The sequence below is a fragment of the Notolepis coatsorum genome (genome assembly GCF_963971535.1).
Source record: "Notolepis coatsorum genome assembly, chromosome: 3".
Classification (NCBI taxonomy): domain Eukaryota; kingdom Metazoa; phylum Chordata; class Actinopteri; order Aulopiformes; family Paralepididae; genus Notolepis; species Notolepis coatsorum.
In genome coordinates this window covers 168,035,319-168,056,763 of record NC_140167.1, presented here as the reverse complement: position 1 = coordinate 168,056,763, position 21,445 = coordinate 168,035,319, and the positions used below count along the sequence as shown (strand labels likewise).

The window sequence follows — 21,445 nt, the reverse complement described above, 5'->3', positions numbered from 1 at the left end:
CGATTAGAATATCGTGATCGATTGTATCAAATGCTGCACTGAGATCTAACAGGATAAGGATGGAGATCTTATTCTCGTCAGAATTTAGTCTGAGGTCACTGATTATTTTGGTGAGGGCAGTTTCAGTGCTATGATATTTTCTGAATCCTGACTGAAATTCTTCTAAGATGTTGTTTTCTTCAAGAAAGGAATTTATTTGAACTGAAACTATCTTTTCAAGTACTTTACTAATGAATGGTAGGTTGGATATTGGACGATAATTTGCCATTTCATTACTATCCAAGTTAGGTTTTTTTAGTAATGGCTTTACAACTGCTGTTTTAAAGGCATCCGGGAAAATACCAGTCCTAAGGGAAGTGTTTATGATATCTAGCACAGGGCTTGAAACACTATTAAATACCCGTTTGAAGAAAGCTGTAGGTATAGGGTCAATGTCTGAGGTGGAGGAGTTACATTCTGAGACAGTTTTGCAGAGTACATCTAATGTGATGCATGTGAAACTTCTCATGGTTACATTGCACGGTTTGCCGCAATCAACTTTATTTCCATCATGAGTAATGCTGGCCCTATAGGGCAAAGAAAACTTTTTAATTTGTTTTACCTACTTTCTATAGAAGCATCTAAGAATGAAGTTCTATGGAAAGTAGGTCTGCATTCCCTTAACAATTGTGTGTATTGAGCCGTACTGTATTGTACCCATTCTGCATCTGGTAATAAAATTTTCAATCAATCATTCCAATAATACACAGTTGGATGTGTTAGTTGGTTGGATGCACTTCAAGCTGCTTCCACATGAGGCAACTTCTCTCAATCATTCCAATAATACACAGTTGGATGTGTTAGTTGGTTGGATGCACTTCAAGCTGCTTCCACATGAGGCAACTTCTCTCAATCATTCCAATAATACACAGTTGGATGTGTTAGTTGGTTGGATGCACTTCCGATCTGCTTCCACATGGAGGCAAATTGTCTTTTTTGTAGTTGTGGGAACTACTTTTTCTGGCGGATGGTTTTTTCAATAAATCTTCGATTAATGTGTGTTTATTGTATAGAAATAAGGTTGGATGAATGTGGCAGTTGTATAAAAGCTTTACACCACTTGCAGTCGTGATTTGTGAACAATAAACCATGCCTAGGGGGGTCTAACGACCACCCCTAGGCATGGTTTATTGTTCACAAACCACTCCTGCGCGTGATGTAATGCTTAAATATACAATTTACAATGTTAACTCTTAATAAATCCTGCACCAGAATGCAGGAAATTAAGTCTTTGTGGCCTGACTGGGGCTATATTTCACACTATATTTCCCAGCCTGAATTATTTCCCCAGTCCGGCCCTGCTTATGTGAGTTGTCAACAACATGCTGTGTGCGTGTGCGTGTGCGTGTGTGTGTGTGTGTGTGTGTGTGTGTGTGTGTGTGTGTGTGTGTGTGTGTGTGTGTGTGTGAGAGAGAGAGAGAGAGAATGAAGGACAATTGAGGAGTACAGACAGGGGAGAAAAGTCCTGGGACAGGTGGGCCCTTATACACTACTATGCAATATACAATTTACAATGTTAACTCTTAATGTATCTAAACTATACAGTACCTCCTTCTTTTAAAGTGTTTCTAAAGATTCAATTTTTTAAAGTGACATTTTGTTTAAAGTGATTGTTTTAGCTAGGGATGCACCGAAATTTCGGCCACCGGAAGTTTTCGGCCGAAAGAGTTTTTTCACCGAAAATATATCACCGAAACAGAAACAACCTGTAACCTAACGCGTGTTGTTGTGATGATGTCGCGCTGTCGGGAGTCACGCTGTTTCTATGTAAACTCTGCGCGCAACGCGTCCAATAAATGCGTCTTTATAGCTTTATATCCTTATTTACTATATGCCCGTCGCGGTTAATCACTGAGTGATCTAATATGCATATTCTTCAGAGCGAGAGGGGGGGGATTGTGTTTCTCACATTGACGCTGTCTGTCGTTGATAATATAATCTGAAGAGCATTATTATTATCATTCTCGAGCATACACGTTGCGCGTCTACTGTGCCGAGTCAAGAGAGCACATTCATCTGGGGACTAGAAAGGTGCGCTCAGTAGAGCACAGATGTCTGCCGCGGCAGCCAGAGAAAAGATGGAATTAATGTACTGTATGCATTCAGAAGTGCTGAATAAATGTTTTATGGACCCATAATAGTGATTATTTATTATTTAAGTTAAGTTTTGCCATAATCATATATTTTTCCATAATCATAATGTTCCACAACATTGGTAAAAAAAATCTATTCTATGAATCATTTTCGGCCTTTCGGCATTCGGTTTTCGGCCAACTGTTTTCTATTTTCGGTATCGGTTTCGGCCAAGAATTTCCCATTCGGTGCATCCCTAGTTTTAGCGGTTGCCGCATGAGTGGTGTGTGTGTGTGTGTCTGTGTGTGCTCATGTGTATTTGTGAGTGGAGAGTTCAGTGTTCAGTGTTCTGATGGCCTGGGGGAAGAAGCTGAGTCGGAGTCTCTCTGTTCTTGCAGCGTGTGACCGTAGGCGCTATATATAAAATCACACAGCATATAAAATCATAACAAAGAGACAACAAGATGAGGCAAATGCAAGGATAACAAATCAACTAAAACATGTACAACTTGATTGGCAAATGTTGGAGATCAAGGTTTTAAACTCTGCAACAGAGGGGAGAATCTCAAGCTTTAAGGACTGTTGGAGTTCATTCCATGAGCTAGAGCAGTGGTTCCCAAAGTCGGGGTCGCGACCCAAAGGTGGGCCGCGAGCAGCCACGGGAGGGACGCGAAATGATTACAAAAAAATAAAAATTTGTCAGGCCACTGAACTTAGAACCAGGCCAGGACAGTGTTTCTAGTTGTATTCTAAAATTCGATTCTATTGTATTCTAAAATGTGACTATATGGTTTTATATTAACTTAATAAATAAACAAAAACGAAAAATCTACTTATTTCAACGAACATTTCAAACTAAATAACATATTATGCACATAAAACGCTGAAAACAACCGAAGCAACAATAGTATTTTAATGAGGCTATTATTATTATCATTATTATTTTGCAACAAGTTAGCCCTCTCATAAATAGCACATATAAATGAATAACTAACTTGAACTAACTTAATAGGATTGAAGTGATATTTGGCTTAAAAAATCGGTCGCCTGGCAAAAAAATAAATAAAAAAAGCCTGACGATGTGCATTGGGCCGCGGCTCTCTGACGCCTTATTTTCTGGGTCCCGGCTTGAATAGTTTGGGAACCCCTGAGCTAGAGGGCATCATAGCAAAATTCAGATTTACCCTGTTCAGAGCAAACTGACCAGCCAGTCACTAGAACAGGTTATATAGGTTCCAGAATTCCATTCCAATAATGATGTAGTATAAGGAGGTAGCTTACCAATAATTATGTAGTATAAGGAAGTAGCTTACCAATAAGGGCCTTAAAAATGAACAAATACCTTTAGGCGTTTGTTGCGCCTCTCCATCAGTGAGGACCAACCAACTGTCTCATAAAGGACACAGTGATGAGTGTCGTGTATATCATTAGTGATGAATCTGAGGGCAGAGTGATAGACAGAGTCCAGGGATTTAACACTTTCCGCGCCAGACCCGATGATAGTCGGGTTAACTCGCCGAAACGTTCAGCGCCAGACCAGAGTATAGTCGGGTTTTGGCCGTTATTTCTTTTATTCGATATTTCCATTCATTATCCATCCAGGGAGCCTGGTGTTATCATTGGGAATGGGTCTGAGGTCGCAAAAGTCCAATACTGCCGCCTGGTAGGTTGCGGCCGGTATTGCACATCCTTTGAAACTCTGTGTATTTGGGTGTGCGTCGATTATATAGGTCCGGGTTGTTAAATCTGACATTACAAAAAATCCATCAAAATCTGTGTTGTTGCTAATCATTGACACATGTCCAGCCTGTAATAATCCCCCCTAGAAAAATTTACTTTGCATTTGATATATTGAAAATATTTTACTTTTTGTGTTTTTCTTTTTTTTACAATCATTTGTGATCACAAACACTGGAATTTAAAGGGTAAACATTTTAATAAATCCTGCACCAGAATGCAGGAAATTAAGTCTTTGTGGCCTAACTGGGGCTATATTTCACACTCTATTTCCCAGCCTGAATTATTTCCCCAGTCCGGCCCTGCTTATGTGAGTTGTCAACAACATGCTGTGTGCGTGTGCGTGCGTGCGTGTGTGTGTGTGTGTGTGTGTGTGTGTGTGTGTGTGTGTGTGTGTGTGTGTGTGTGTGTGTGTGTGTGTGTGTGTGTGTGTGTGTGTGTGTGTGTGTGTGTGTGTGTGTGTGAGAGAGAGAGAGAGAGAGATAATTAAGTACATTTGCTGAAATACAGTTGTTCTTAATTTTCTCACTTGCTATGTGAGAACGTTAGTTATTATGTTCTCAATGCCCCTTGCATTGTATGAGTTGTGTGGAAGAGTTTGCTAGTTCTAGTGCTACCCCTTTGTACATTGTGGCTGTGTCTGACAAAAGTTAACAATAAATAATGGTATTAGGAATACATTTGCCTCCTGCGTGAACTGTGCATAGCTGAATAGACTGTATTTTAACGGTGGTCATATGGTGGTACTTGGAGAGCCAGCTACGTTCTCAGGTGGTACTTGGTGTAAAAAGTTTGAGAACCACTGCAGGGCCTAGACCACTCTAAAACTATTTATATTCACGGTATAAAACGGGAATGTATGGATGCATTTATTTAATTTTTTTCACAAATTGAATGATAGATACTCGATGTCAAATGGGCAATAGTATTATATCCATAGCTATAATATATAATATAGTTTTAGCCCTGCAAACACTGCCACGTATTCCTATACTTTAAAGCGTTGGCCTTTCAACCACACAGTAAACAGCGCCCTCTGGCGCTGAATGAGTTAAGGGTTGAGGCCGCATCATGCCTATAAATGACATCACCATAGTCCTGGGCCCTCATTTATCAACGTGACGTACGCACGGATATGTGCTTAACCCGTGCGTACGACCATTTCTAAGCAAAGTGTGGGATTTATCAATTTGAACATGAACTTGACTTTGTGCGTATGTCTGCGCACAGCCCAGAGCATGCTTAGCTGACGCCCTGTGGTAGAATATGGGGACTGCAGACGGACGGCATAGATCAGTTGCATGCATTAGTTTCAACGCGGAAATAAGCTTGACTGACGTGTTCTGTATGACCCCCGTAATTCATTATAGTTCATTGTGAAATAGCGATATCAGTGTAATTATTGTCAAACCCTAAATAGCATGTGGAATAGGTCTTTCTCTCCGAATGAATGCAGGTTTATATATATAGCGTTATCGGGTGCACTGACTGCGCTCGCAGGAACTGTTTTCAGAGATAGCATCAGATAGGGATGAATGAATGAATGAGGGGCAGTCTAATTGCAGAGAGAACATAATATTAACTAGAGTCCACTACCCGAGACACCTCCTTCATTTGTACCGCAATTTGGGACCCAAATTGGAGCTATAAGCTTAAAAGCTTTTCCGTGCTTATTTGAGAAGGTCCAGCTGCAGAGCCGGAGAGACAGACAGCAGAGAGACAGACAGACAGACAGACAGATAGACACTGTTCCACAGTGTGTGTGTGTGTGTGTGTGACCACTAGTCTCCTAGTAGAGACCCCCCCCCCCCCTCTGGACCACCTCCCAGTAGAGACCCCCCCTCTGGACCACCTCCTAGTAGAGACAAGTTTTCTGAAATGTATGTTTATATATGCAAATGAGGCACTTCCCCATTAAATATGTGGACATTTATGGATGCAATAAGGCAAAATGAAGTAAAATAAACAACTAAATGTGTGTTATTGACGTTTTATTGTCACTGGTTTCATAGAAGACATGTTTAGGAAGCAAAATATAACAAAATCTCAAAATCAACAAAAAAAGGATATTTGCCTATTCACCTGCAGTGTCTCGCCTTAATCCTCATCTTCGTCTTCTTCCTAGAGAAGTCTCTACTAGGAGGTGGTCCAGAGGGGGGGGGGGCTGTGTCTCTACTATTAGACTAGTAGTCACACACACGCACGCACACACACACACACACACACACACACACACACACACACACACACACACACACACACACACACACACACACACACACACACACACACTGTGGAACAGTGTCTGTCTGTCTGTCTGTCTCTCTGCTGTCTGTCTCTCTGCTGTCTCTCTCAAAATAGTATAGGTGCTATCTTGGCCCTGAGAGTTGCCCTCCGGCTCTGCAGCTGGACCCTTCTCAAATCAGCACGAAAAAAGCTATAAGCTTATAAAATGATTTAATATGCTAAACTTCGTTTTAAATTCTTTAATTCACATTTGTTTATTTCATAAAGATTTTCCCGACATAATGCTACCTGCCCCGACCAGATCCGTGACTCTGTTGCGATACAGATGAATTATCTACTCAGAAAGCTTATAAAACGATTTAATATGCTAAACTTTATTTTTAAATTCTTTAATTCACATTTGTTTATTTCATAAAGATTTTCCTGACATAATGCTACCTGCCCGACCAGATCCGTGACTCTGTTGCGATACAGATGAATTATCTACTCAGAATAGTATTATAAAGTGGCTATCTTTTATGCTGTAGATCACTGCTGGTACGTGTGTGCAGAACCTTTATTTCAGCGGGGACTGTACGCAGGCATGCAGTCGTGCACACACGCGGTTACACGCCGTGTTAGTAGGTCACTGAGGCAGAAGTGCGCGGCGCGCCGTGTGATAAGGCCGTTGTACAAAGCAATTAAGCTACCCGGCCGCACTTATCACCTAGACTTTGCATAATAATAGGATACCATAGCATAACAACGAGAAGTGCCAAACCAAAATACAAGCCCTGTAGCAATTGGTGGGGGGTTGCCTTGATCTGTGGTCAAGCAACCCGACTGGAAGGATGAGACATTAAGGCGGGAGTTACACACAGTGTTTTTGTGCTCGTTTTTATACGTTTTTGAATACGTTTCATGTCCCTTTTACACAGAAATGCGTTTTTTGGTGGATACGGCTGAAACGCTAAATTGTGTTTGCGTTTTGGAGAACCCCTAAAAAACGCGCCGACAACAGCCGTGTAGTCTGCACGGAGCCGTTGTTGCGAAAACGCCCATGCGCAGTAAATACCATCTGCGTGCCCTCCGGTGACAACAGAGTTTGTGTGTGTGGGTGTGTGTGTGTGTGTGTTTGGGACAGAGCTCCCAGCTCCGTGTCCCTGTGTCCCAAATAGCTGCAGCTACCATGTGTTGTCAAGTTATTCTTATAAGGACCCCAGTCCAAGCTACAACAGTCTGCATTCCCTTAACAATTGTTTGTATTGAGCCGTATTGTATTGTACCCATTATGCAATATGTTAAATAAAGTTTACATCCATTCATTCTGCTAGCATTACCACTGGCTAACATGAGCTAGCATTAGCTATCAGACCCTGTTAGCTCAAAGCTCCTCTTTCAACTTAACAAGCATTAAACAAAAAGGCCCAGTCATCTAGTTTGGTGCTGGCTAACTAGCGTGAGCTAACGTTAGCTTCTAGCCACAATGCTATATTCTTATAATGGCATATTCCATTGACGTTAGCATGCAGCTAACTGTAGCTACCGATCTTTTTTTAGACTAAACTATCCGCTCTTGGTGGTCACTTGTGTTGATGTTAGTTTTGTTTCATCAACAAATGACAGGCAGAACACACAGTGAATGTATCCGTTTTGTTTATTGCACTTTTATTAGGCTTTGCTGAAAAATAATTGCTGCATTGAGTAAATAGGCAAGATGGTGGCGCCCATAGGCGCCTGCCTTGTTGACATTTTCTTTACTGGAGCTTCCAGGAAGTGTATTGGCACATTCAAGTTATGATTGGTTGAAATTGCCTTCATGTTCGCCACCTACTGCCACCTACTGCTTTGGCAGTGTACTACATCACTGTGCCCAGGTGACAAAAACGAAAGTGTGACTCGAGGCTGCGACGTTGCGGCAAAACTCATATGACAATGAAACGAAAATGAAACGAAAGGTGTAACCGCCGCCTAAGTTGTGCTTCAGTCTGAAGGAAACTGTCCTTCTGTACAGTAAACTAACTCTAAGTTACATTGTTAATTTAGTTTGTATTTACTTTTCTAGTTTAAGTTAATTCAATTAAAGAAATTGTAACTACAATTACATTTAAAACATTGTTATGCATAATAATCATCTGTTTTGTGCGCAACCGAGGGAACATGTATGCGCGTGCGCGGGAGTGCGCGTGCGCGTGGCGTGTGGGCAGTTCCCATATTACGACTGCATCACTGACTGTACGTATTTATTTGACGTTACTGTACAATATATGTGTGTATTAAAAGACGGAGCTGTCTTTTATTGTAATATAATAATTATTAATATTAAAAATAAATGAAGAAAGGCATTCTTATTCCAGCATGCATTAATGACACCAACGGGCAACGGCAAAACAGTGGTTAATGGTCTTTATTAGTGTTTGCGGTGTCCAGGCTGCAATGGTCTTTTAGGAAGTTAATAGATAATATCCGACGTCACCATGTACAACACGCTTCCCTCGGCTTAGTCCACTTTTCCACATTTCATGGGGGTGGCCCATTACCGTATATGGTTAATCGGGCGGTTCTGGTATGCAAATACTTAAAACAGTGCACGAGCTCCAGCTTAGGAGCAAGGTGATATTTATCAAGACAGGTGTGCGTAGGACCTGTGTACGCACGTGTGATAAATCCCGTTTTTTTTGTGCGTGCACACATTCTAAATTCTGTGCTTAAGAACGAAAATAGAATACTTTCTAAGAAAACTTGATAAATGAGGGCCCTGGACTGATAAGAAAACTGCTTTGACAACTCTAATGAAAGGAAAAGAAGGATATATGAATGCTGTTTTTCTAGTATTAACACTCAAAAGTGTTTTACAATGGAACATTTGCACTGCATACATCTCTCATTATGCCTGGCCCATGGTGGGTATAAGGGCCTAACTTGATTAAACAAAACAATAAATCTATAAAGCCCTGAGGAGGCTGAAACCGGCTAGAACATACGTTGACGCGTCTGTGGCTCGTGAAGGCTACTCCAAAAATAGAATGTCCACAAGGTCCGTTGCAATAATACCCCCAACTGGGTTTATTTACACGAAACAATAATCAATGCACAATTTGCATGTGATATGAAGTAACGCCAACGGTACTACCTTGCACAACATAACATTCCTATACTACAAACAAAACGATTCACCAAACAATGATAACGTGCCGTGTCGACGTGACGGTCAAAAACTGTTAGGCTCTGCCGGTAACCAAACACACCTGCTGTCATCAGTGCCGTTACCCATTAAGTAGCTAAGTATGTCACCTACTGGTGAGCAACGGGAACTGATGCCACAAACCCAATTTGGCAGGCTGGCAGGCACAATGTATACAGGCAGAACTCAACATAAATACATAAATCCAAACAAATACATAAAATATAACATATGGCAATACAACCTCTAATAATGTCACAAGCAGGAGAAAAAATCCTGATCCTGATGAAGACCGCTATGGTCGAAACATGTTGATTAGATTTTAAATGACTTAGCCACCTTTAATAAAGGCCTTTTAACCATCTTCCCTCTGGATTTTACATCTTTTTGAGTGCCTGGATCGACTCTCTTCTCTGAACTCTAATAATGTCAGTTTTGGCTTCTACAGTGGGAATCAAACACCTAACCCTGGCAGCGTTCCTTGCTCGGAGCACCAAGCACTCCACCCGTTGGGTTACACAGCGCCACAGTGCTAAACAAATAGAAAACACACAGAGTGCCACAGCTAATGCAGCTTTACAGTGGTGGTGATGATGGTGGTGGTGGTGGTGGTCTTCTTCATATCAAATTAAAAGCAGTGTTTTAGAGCAGTGGTTCTCAAAGCGGGTTCTCAGGGGTCCTTGAGTGGGTTTCAGGGGGTCCCCAGAAGAACTGGGGAATAGTGTCATTTCACTTACGTTCACAATAAGTTAGTTAGTCCAACGAGAGAATGTATAATAATAATAATAATAATAATAATAATAATAATATAATATAATAATGTACACTGTACATTGGAATACTGACAAAGCCATACTTGGTCATTTACTGTACAACTGAGTTAGGACATTTGTAGGGGCCAGTTTCGAATTGCAGTCTCCCGTAGGTGTTCTTTGAGAGTGTTTTTGAAAGTTGGTAGTGATTCACATTCCTTTACAGCTTTGGGTAGGGCGTTCCACATTGATGTGGCATAATTGCGTAAACGTCTTTAGTCCCTTGTTTGAGCCGAATCTGGGTTTAACATGATTTGTGGAGCTCCCTCTGGTGTTGTGATCGTGGTATTCACTGACCTTTGGGAAGTATTTTGACATGTACATGGGTACCTTGGTCGTCTAGTGTATCTTGTAGACCAGGGCCCTATTCCCCGTACCTGGTTCAACTAAGTCGATCAAGAGTCCCATTATCCAGATTCAGTTAACCCGATGTTTGAAGCCGGGATTTTCCTGTTCCTCGAAGGTGGATTCAGTCTCGTTAACTCGAACCAGACTTGAGACCCAGGATAAGTGCGCGCGGCCGCTTCAGTTGAAAAGCCAGCACGTATCGATAGCAGAGATCCTGATTTTCTAACGGCATTGATTGATTAATTGATTTAAAACTTTATTAACAGATTGCAGTACGGCTCAATAGCCTCGCCGACAAGTTAAATGCATGATCTATAGGCTAATTTTAAGTCCCTCATTACCCCAATCAATCAGATTATATTTCTTTAAACTTGCCTGCTGGCAGTAGGTTTATGGATTGAATAATCAAATGAGATCTTGCTAGCGAAAATAATTAGTTTAACTGTTATACAGAATAAGGATACGGCTCTCTTACCCATTGATTGATGTATGGTGGATCTTTTACTTATCTGCACTGTGGTGTAACGGTTTGTGGTCTTGACTTTCACGCAGACGGCCCGGGTTCGAATCCTAGTCTTTTCCTTCTTTTTGCAATGTAGGAATAATTCAATTTGGTGCACGTTGAGAGCTATATAAAGAATGACATCCTCAATGCATGTAGATTTATAATATTTTAACTTAAAACTAGGCTACTTTTGCGTATAATCATTAATATTATATTCCAAAAAAATTATATTGGAAACACAGGGTTTCGAACACCGGTCGCCCGGTTGCCAGGATTCAGCACTAGCCGCTGCGCCACTGTGCCAGACGGGATAAATTCATTGTTTATCCATTAATGGACGAGAGACCCGTGTTTAGAATATTTTACTTTTGAATGAAGTTTTATCTCTTTATTCTCAAATGCATTAATGTGACGTCAACGGCTCATTCAATTTCTCAAATCCGTCAAACAGCGCATCTCATCAGACATTTTAATCCCAGTTACAATATCACACAAAAACCACAATCCCCGCATAGACACTTCAATTTTATGCTTGAATGAAACACAATCCCGGGCGCTCCGTTAAGCAAATCTACAGCGGAGAATATATGAAACTAATCAGAGCCAAACGGCCGATAGGTTTCATTCATTAAAATTATCCCTGCGGGATTCACATTTGCAATGCGCCGTTATTAAAATAACCACATGCAGCGTGTATCGCGACTCCGAGCGCCGTATATGACGTGCATTATTTTATTTAGGACAAAGTAAATCTATAGGCTCAATATGATTTATTATCAGCATTTAGTTCTATTATTATACATTTCAAAAGCCCCCTCTAGGAAAACGAAGCACAGAAACGTAATTCAGAATGGTATAATGCAGATCCTAGACTGTGAGAATCATTTCAGGAAGCGAGCTGTCATTTCTTTGCGGGGGCGTGGCCATGGTTCATCCGGCTAACTGAAGTTAACCCTGCTCCCGACCAGGCTCAAACTTTTTGATCTGTTGTCATGGTGATTTAGACAATCGAGCGTCGGGGAATGGGAAGGTCCGGCTTAAGTCAGGCTTGACTGGAAATTATCCGGCTAATTCAGTTATCCAGGTACGGGGAACGGGGCCCAGGCCCATTGCAAGTTGCTGTACTCTGTCGTCTACTCTAAGCCATCCTAGGTTGTCAAAGTGGGCAGGGGTGAGGTGGGTTCTAGGAGTCAGGTCAAGCAGTAGTCTAACTAGTTTGTTTTGAGATGTTTGTAATTTGCTCCTGCCAGAGTCTTCAGGGTATTCTTGTTTACCAGAGAGGAGATCCGGTACAAGAATCGAGTTCGTTGGTTGATTTTTTTTATTACATTGGATGCCATTTTGTCACAGGAAAGATTAGCCTCTAGGATGGAACCAGGTAGGTAATTTCATCTTTCCTTGTGACAATATTGTCACCCACTGTAACTGAGAAGCCGTCGGTCTTGCTGAGTTTGTTATTTGAACCGAAGAGAATGGACTCTGTTTTGCCCATGTGTAATGATAGTTTGTTATCGGCGAGCCATATGCAGATTTTGCCTAGTTCCGAGCTGAGGGGTTTTTCAACCTGTAACTTGTTCTTGTCAGAGACCAGCAGGGCTGAGTCGTCCGCAAACAGGAACACGTTGCAGTCACAAGCTGACGACATGTCATTTGCATAAATTAGGAACAGTAGCGGTCCTAGTATGCTTCCTTGTGGAACACCACAGCTCACTGGGAGGGGGGGGATAGGGTACCGTTTACCTCCACCATCTGTTCTCTCCCCTCCAGGTAGGATTGTATCCAGCTCACTGATAGACTATCAAAACCAATTGCTTTTAGTTTGTCAATCAGAATGGTGTGATTGCTACTGCTTCTTCCCATGCTGCCTGGCCACAAACAGCCACCATGAGCTTAGAGAAACACTCAACGCACAGGCCTGCTTCTTCCCATGCTGCCTGGCCACAAACAGTTACCATGAGCTTAGAGAAACACTCAACACACAGGCCATGTGTATAACAAGTTTGTGTGTTAGCAGTGTTTCCCCTATATGCATTCAGCAGCGGCGCTGAATTAGGACCACCGCTGCTATGAACTAGATTATTAAAAAATATATAAAAAAAAAAAAAAAAAATTATCATTTAATTTGGGCTGTGGGGGGTACTTAATGTAAAAGACTGACCTGAGGAAAAGGCTGCAGGGAAAAAGCACTGCAGTCTAGTCGATTTTGTGTTTTGAGCACAAAGTTCATCATAGATCTAACCCAGGGGTCGGCAATTAGGTTTGCCCACGGGTCAAATTTTCCCCAAGCTATTGTGTGGCGGGCCAATGATAATGAAAAATGTTTAACTCTGTCAAAAAAAACGACATATACATTTGCACTGTCTTTTTTCTATTATAAAGTGCCTCTCACACAGTGCATAACACATGAACAGATCAGTCATTTGATTTTAATGCAGGTGCTCGCATTATAATTCGATTGTATTATTATTAGTATAACACATGAACAGATCAGGGCGGCTACGTGGCGTAGTGGGCAAGGCGCTCGCCACGAATGCGGAGACGCTGGGCTCGCCTGTTCGACTCCACATTGCTTTCAGTTTAGCTGGTCGTTCATACTAATACACATTGGCCGTATTAGGGGGTGGGAAACTGATGGGTGGGGATCGGGCGTTGTGGACAGCGACTCCTACAGGTCGGTTGGTGCGCCTGCGCAGTAGAATCAGGAAGTGTCGGGGGCAGTGTGAGCCTCCCACGCGTTACTCCTCGCCACTGAGAGATCGAGCTGCGCAGGTGAAAAGATGCGACTGCTGTTACCTCAAGTACCGGAGGGGACTTGTGCTATGTATGACTTAGTCCACATTGCAGCCGGCTTGTGGGAGGCAAGAAACAGCGTTTGTGACAGGGGAGGGTTGAATTGGATGATACGAAATTGGGATGGGAGAAAATATAGAAAATGGGAGAAAAAGTGGATAAAAAACAAACACATGAACAGATCAGTAGGGTGCATTTGATTTGAAGCACCACGTGGGTGTATTATACATCGAATGTATTATTATTATTATTATTATTATTATTATTATTATTATTATTATTATTATTATTATTATTATTATTATTATTATTATTATTATTATTATTATTATTATTATTATTATAACACATGAACAGATCAGTAGGGTGCATTTGATTTGAAGTACCACAGCGGGTGTATTATACATCGAATGTATTATTATTATTAAAACACAACACTCACCATAATGCAGGCAGCCCTGCCCTGGGCTTATTATTGTTTTTGCTTCGGTCCTCCAAAATCCATGCTAATGTTTGAAACATGTAATGTCCACTCGCGTTGAATGCCCACCCAACTTGAACACAGTTGCTTGCTTCATTGCATCGTGTTGCCATGTCAACACGCGAGAGTCACCGGTTGCTTATTATTGTTTCGGTGCTCCAAAAGCCAGTGTTTGAAACATGTCAAATTTAAGTATGACTCCTGTTTATTAAAAGAAGCTTTATAGGTCGTAGGCTCCTCTTCTGGCTCATCAGTTGGTATTTCCCCGCAAAGAAGTTATCCAAAGACGTTTGTTTTGTTTTTGCAAACATTCGCTCGCATGATGGCATGCCAAACGCGGAAATGAAAGTGAAATTCCATTGGTTCTCCCAGTCCACGTGACCATTTCTAGCATTTCAATTGGCTATAGTGACAGCCATAGATATGATGAATAGATATATACAGCTTCACAAAGACACTCTGGCGTCACGACGAATGAATATTTCCTGCGCGTAAAATAAACATCATATTCTCAAAATAACCTGACGGGCCAGAAATTATTGCTGGCGGGCCCATTTCGACCTATTGCCGATCCCTGATCTAGCCTCTTTATTTTGCTCTCAAAGTGCACCAGATTGATGCATTTAACTGTAAAATGTCTTTAAAAATATGCCCCCGGAACCCCCTAGAGGGACAGCACCGCTGCTGAATTTATTTCCGGGTGAAACACGGGTTAGTATAAACACACACACACACACACACACACACTCTCACACTCTCACACACACACACACACACACACACACACACACACACACACACACACACACACACACACACACACACACACACACACATACTCACACAGAGGGCTTTACGTTAACATTTCTTGTACTGGTGCTACTGTACAGTTCATTGCAATGCAAATATAAATGATAGGGCACACAGACCCTCATCTGCACCTTGATTTACACTGCCTAATTGCTCATGTGCGTATACTCAAGAGTTAATTATATTGTTATATTGTTTACACTGCCTAATTGCTACTGTATAAAAACATAACAATGTCAACAGATGCAAATGATTGTAGCCAAGCAGATAGTCCACATCAGTATTCAATATTCAGTATTCAGCTCATAATGTTCATAGTTAAATGTAGTTCATAATGTTCAGGTAATCCAATAGGGTTGATAACCCCATTAATAGAAAATGGGTTTCAGTCTATTCAGCTTCCAATAGAAGACAGATCTTTGTGATGGGTCGCTCCAGGACGTTGTACTTGGTCCGGACTTTCAAACCGCACAAGTCCATGTCTGTTAGGAAAGGTTTGCAGTACCTTGCCCAACAACCAGGATCCACGAGGCGTATTAGAGTCCGCTACCATGAAAAACGTCTCCTATGAAAAGTTCATCTTGTTCTTTGGCCACCGTTGTCTCTGTCTTTTCTTCACTGGCATCCCTCTTGTCCAACAGCTCCTGTTTCTTTTTCTTTTCCTGATTAGAGTCAACTGATATTGTCTTTACGTTCCTTGTGTTCCTTGTGTGTGTGTAGCATCCACAGAGTCTCTTATCTTTATTGTGTTTCTCCAGGGAGTCTTTCCTCTCTTTAGCCATGTCAAATATGCCCTTTTCCTCCTTCTTCTCTTTATGGTCTTTCTCTTTTGTTTTTTCTGTTGGGAAGTGGTCCAGTTCATCCTGATCAGGTGTCGAGTCTTTCCTATGGGAGTCAGAGAGGCCTGGAGAATCACTTAACTTGTATTCCTTGTACTCCTTCACAGGACCGTCCCAACTGTCGTCCCCGTAGAGGAAGGAATGGGAGAAGAGGTCTGAGGCCCACCTGCTGTGGTGGTCATCGGAGGCACTGAGCTTGGTATCTTCCATGTTCAGGAAATGGTTGTTGACGTCGTAGCCTTCATGTTTCGGCTCCTCCTTTGGTGCCTTCTCATTTTTAGATTTCTCCTTCTCCTCCCTGGTGTTCTTCTCCTTGTTCACCTGCAGATGTTTCTCCTCTTTCTGTTCACTTTTCCTGCCAGCCTTTGAGGAGGACTTCTCCTTGGACCTTTTCTCCTCTTTGTGAGCCTTCAGTTTCTCCTCCTTGGGCTTGTCTTTCTCTTTGAGGGTCCTTTCCTTCTCAGCTTTTATAGGTTTCTCCCTCTCCTCCTTGACAGGCTTCTCCTTGGTAGATTCTTTAGCTTTCTTAGTTTTCTACTCCTTCGCCGTTCTCTGCAGCTCTTTCCCAGAAGACCAGTCCTTGTCCTCAGGTTTGATTTTTGAAAGACGCTCCTTTGACTGATCTTTCTGAGCAATGGAGATGCGGTTGACTGTGACTGTGGGGCAGCTAATCCCACTCTCATTGCCTCCTCTCAATGGTCCGTTGACAACCCATCCCAAAAGGGTTCTAACAGCGTAAGGTCCTCTACTCCTGCTGTTTATCACCTCCCATGGCTCCATTGCTTCTGGAGTGTTAGTTCCAATTAACAGCTCCACATCAGCATCAATAGCAGGAATTTCTACAGTGTTTAAATATGGCCAAGCACACAAGTCTTCCAGTCGTGGGATGCTATTGCGAGTCACAGGCATCTTACCATTGTGTGTACACATCAGGCAACTCAATGTAGGTGTCACCATTTAGTGCAGCGACCTCTAGTCCTGAGATGACATGACTGTTGACAAAGCTTTCTTGGTTCATTGTTTTCATTAGGAATCTAGTGTTCCTTCCTCTCACATGTAGCTTCCTCATCAGTTGCTCAGAGCAGAACGTGGATGAACTGCCGGGATCTAGGAATGCATAAGTCTTTAAAATTGTGCTGCCTTTCTTTGCCTTGATCTTCACAGGCACAATAGACAAAACGCAATCCTGTGCTTCGGCCCCTATATGGCCACAAGTCTTGGGAGTGGTGACTTGACTTATTCCGTTTTCATCCTGTGTCATTTTGTTGTGATTTTATTTCTTTCCATTCCCTTTCATGGGTATGGAGAATGGTAGGGTGTTTCAGGTTACATACCCTGCAAGACAGCCTACTGTGGCACTGTGAACTTATGTGCCCGACAGATAGACATCCAAAACAAGCACCCTTCCTTTTTAGAAAGTTAATTTTGTCACAATGCTGCTTCTTCTCCATCTTGGGGCATGCTTCCAATCTGTGGCCCTCTTCACACAGCAGACAGGATCCTCTTGTTGGTGTATCAGGTAAGTCTCTCTCTTGTTGATTTTCAGAGTCAACAGATGCCACAGATGTAGCAAAACTGCGTCCTTTCTCCTGTATGCGTCCCTGTGATGCTTTATTTCCAATCTTAAATGTTGACAGTGAGACGGCAGTGTCTTGAATGTCACCGTATAGTGGATCAGACGCAATAGAGTTTGTCTCTCAATGAAGTTGACAACATCACTGAAACCAGCTTGACAGTGGTGTTTCTCCTGATGCTCAAAAGCAATGTTTCTCCATCCTTCTCTCAGTCTGTATGGTAACTTCATGATTATTTCACGTATGTTTGATGGCATATTCATTTCTGACATGTAGCTGATGTCCTCCATAGCATTACAGCAGATGCGTAGGAATAATGAAAATGCTTGTAAAGCATTGATGTCCTCTGATTTCACAGGTGCCCATCCAAATGCTATCTCCATATATGCAATGGCTATTTTCTGCTCATTTCCAAAACGTTCATGTAGAAGCATCCTGGCCTTTTGATACCCCCTGTCAGATGGCATGTGTTGGCAGCTCTTCACTAGCTCTCTAGGTTGCCCTTGAGTGTACTGCTCCAGGTAGTACAGGCAGTCCACACTGCTAGCAGCTTTTCCTTCCACTCCATGCTCAAAAGCTCTAACAAATGTGTTGTGGGTTTCCATCAAAGACTGGTATGTCCCTGGGGGGTAGTGATAGGGAAGATTGCTGTTGCACGAGTAATGCTGTGATGTCATTTTGCTTCTGCATGATTGTAAAAAATATTGCTTTGGTCCTCACTGTTTTGGGTGGATTGCTGTGGTGGATGTACAGTGTGATGTAGATGTTGAGCTCTTTGTGGCATGCTTGTGTTGAGATTTGGAGCATACAGTTTTGTTATGGTTCCTTGTGAAATGGTTTCCTTGCACTGTGCCCCTGTTCCTATTGGCATTGTAGCTGTAGTACTGAACCGATTGTATGGCACCTGTAGCTGCTGAGACTGTAATGGCATGACTTTAGCAGCTCCTGTGTGTGGATTGTACTGGTTGTATGAGTTATGATGTGATAGAGTTGGTTAAATGTTTGCTGCCTCCTGTTGGTGGAAGTCTGTATTGCCGTATTGAATACATTGGCTGTGCATCAATTGTCATAGCAGTTTTACTCCGTCCTGTTGGTGGATGATTGACATGATAGCTTGATGTTTGTGGAACGAATTGCACAGCAGAGGGGTTGAAAGCAGGCTTTTCTTTTGACACATACGAGTTAATTCCGTCTGTGACTCTACTTCCAATGTCAGACCCGCTGTTCCTGAGGACAGTAACCTTGGCTGTCTGAGCAGCAATTTGACTTTGTACTTTAAGCAATTCCTTTCTTTTCCTTGTTTGTGCCTCCTGGGCTTCCAGCTCATGACTTTCCTTTAAAGCCATCTCCATTACCAGGAGTGCAGCCATTTCGGCGTGTGCCAGGATACATGCGGAAGCTAGAGAGCTACCATTTACATTTACATTTACATTTAGTCATTTAGCTGACGCTTTTATCCAAAGCGACTTACAAGTTCTGTACGACAAGCCATCAGGAAGGGCACAACTCTATCAGCTGAGCAACAATGTTCATCAAAGTGTTGAGTGCTACAGTGTAGGTTAGTTTATTAGGACAAGTGCATGACAGTACGGTTAGTTAGGGTTAGATTTTTTTTTTATAGTTTTTTTTTTTTTTTTAGATAATGGTTGAAGAAGTGCGTCTTTAGTCGACGGCGAAAGATTGGACGTGATTCGGCTGTCCTAACTGGGGTGGGTAGTTCATTCCACCATTGTGGGGCAAGGACTGAGAATAGGCGACTTCTCTTTGATGACCCTCCCGGAGCTTGGATAGGAGTAGGTCTGAGGCGGCCAGAAGATGCAGAGCGTAGGGGTCTTGAGGGTGTGTAGTTAGAGACCATTGACCGGAGGTAGGCGGGAGCGGTTCCCTTTGCCGCACGGTATGCTAGGTCGAGGGCCTTGAAGCGGATTCGTGCAGCAATGGGGAGCCAGTGCAGGTCCCTAAGAAGTGGGGTGACATGGGCCGACTTCGGTAGGTTTGAGATCAGGCGGGCCGCTGCGTTCTGAATGAGTTGAAGAGGCTTAGTGGCAGTGGCCGGGAGGCCAGCGAGCAGTGCATTGCAGTAGTCGAGGCGGGAGATGACTGTTGATTGGACGAGGAGTTGGGTGGCTTCTTTTGTCAGGAAGGGGCCATGTGACACATTCGATTTACCAGCATTAGAAACACTGTCATTTGGTCGAATACTATCCACATCCTCATTTCCATTTGACACAGCATTGAAATTTGAACCATCATTATCCAGAACCTCATTTGCATGTGACACAGCATTGTTATTTGGACCATCCACAACCTCATTTGCATTGGGCACATCACTGATTTCATAATCATCATCATCCTCAACATGTGTGGGCGTGCATTGCTCCCTGTTTGCAAGCACCCATTTTTCCATTTTGTCAATGATCTGATTAGCATTGTGCATGTGACTTTGAAACCATTCCGTTTGTTTGGACATTTCATCATCAGGCAATAAAGGCTTTAGTGACTCATGCAACCTTGTAGTTTCACCACATAATTTCCACAACATGTCATGCTTGATTTGCATGGCAGAAATATTTTCATTTGAACCCATCATTTGATACAATTCTTTAGCCAGTTTACACAATCGTTTTAATCCAGAATTCCTTTCCTTATGCAATAACATGATTTTTGCCTCCAATGCTTTAAATGTGGGCTTAGACTGCCTTTTGCCAAGTTCATTCTCCGTTCAGTTTGATTGCCAGCTGCATCCCTTCCAAAGTTTATTTCCTGATTCCCCACGTTACTCATCTTTAAATATCAAGCAATCGGCGGAGACTTTATTTAGAATTACTATTGGGATTTGCCTGTATCCCGTTGTGTGAAGCCACTCCTTCCGCAACTTTATTTCATTCTGAATCAGTCTCACCCTAGCTTCTTTGATGTGTCAATCCGCGTTGCGCTGCGGGCTGTTGTACCGTGGATGGAATCGGCAGAAACGGCAATGAACGGGGCGCTGTCCCTTGACTCCTTCCGTGTCCATCAGTCTTCAAAACGATTTAGTTTGGAAGCTAGTTTTTCAACTTTGTGTAAGGGCAACCGAACAACAAAAAGATGCCAGTGAGGGAATATGGTAAGAAGCTCTTTCCAACGCGTGGTGCTTGTTGATAGTAAACCAGGTCCTCTCGTTGAGTGCATTTAACAAGTTTTATTTTCTCTTGCAAGGTGGAAAAGCAAAGCATAACATAAACTCGGTGTTTAACTGTAACCTAAACAAATAACTAGTGCTGCAAAATAAACCTGAAAAATAACTCTAAACAACTGAAAACAAACAAAACATGCACGGTTGAAAAACTGTGTGGCTTCCCTGTGACTTTCCCCAATTCCCTCCCGCTGCGCACCTGTGACACACATACAAATAGGCTGTGCCTGAGAACATCTGAGCCCCGCCTCCTATGCCCACTGCCCAGCTAATTAGTCAATAATCTCAAGACACCTTCACAATAACACAGCACATTCATACAATAAAGTGACCACAGTAAAATCATCAAATTGGCTACAACAATGACTTCTACTATCACTCGAAAGTCATGGAGAAAATAGTCTACGAACAGGTCGAAAAGTACCTGGCGGAAAAAAACCTAATCTACGAATTCCAATCTGGCTTCAGAACGTCCCACTCCACTGACACATGCCTCCTCTATTTGAACGACCACATCAAACAAGAGGTGGACGCTGGCAAATACTGCGGCATGGTCATGCTGGACCTACAAAAGGCCTTCGACACTGTCAATCACTCCATTCTAATGGACAAGCTAAAAGCAATTGGTTTTGATAGCCTATCAGTGAGCTGGATGCAATCCTACCTGGAGGGGAGAGAACAGATGGTAGAGGTAAACGGTACTCTATCCCCCCCCCTCACAGTGAGCTGTGGTGTTCCACAAGGAAGCATACTAGGACCGCTACTCTTCCTAATTTATGCAAATGACATGTCGTCAGCCTGTGACTGCAACTTGTTCCTGTTTGCGGACGACTCAGCCCTGCTGGTCTCTGA

At 42.5% G+C, this 21,445-nt stretch overlaps 1 protein-coding gene across 3 annotated transcripts in view; it reads left to right on the top strand.

Moving 5' to 3' along the window:
- Window positions 1-21,445, top strand: part of cobll1b (cordon-bleu WH2 repeat protein-like 1b) — a 265,209-nt gene that overhangs the window by 119,001 nt on the left and 124,763 nt on the right. The window contains exon 1 of one of the 3 annotated variants that reach the window (XM_084309731.1): window positions 16,007-16,066. The exons of the other annotated variants lie outside the window; for them this stretch is intronic. Within the exon in view, the coding sequence (XP_084165857.1) occupies window positions 16,053-16,066 (14 nt within the window). The 5' untranslated portion in view covers window positions 16,007-16,052. Of the gene's footprint in view, window positions 1-16,006; window positions 16,067-21,445 lie in introns of those variants that run through there. 3 annotated transcript variants of the gene reach the window in all.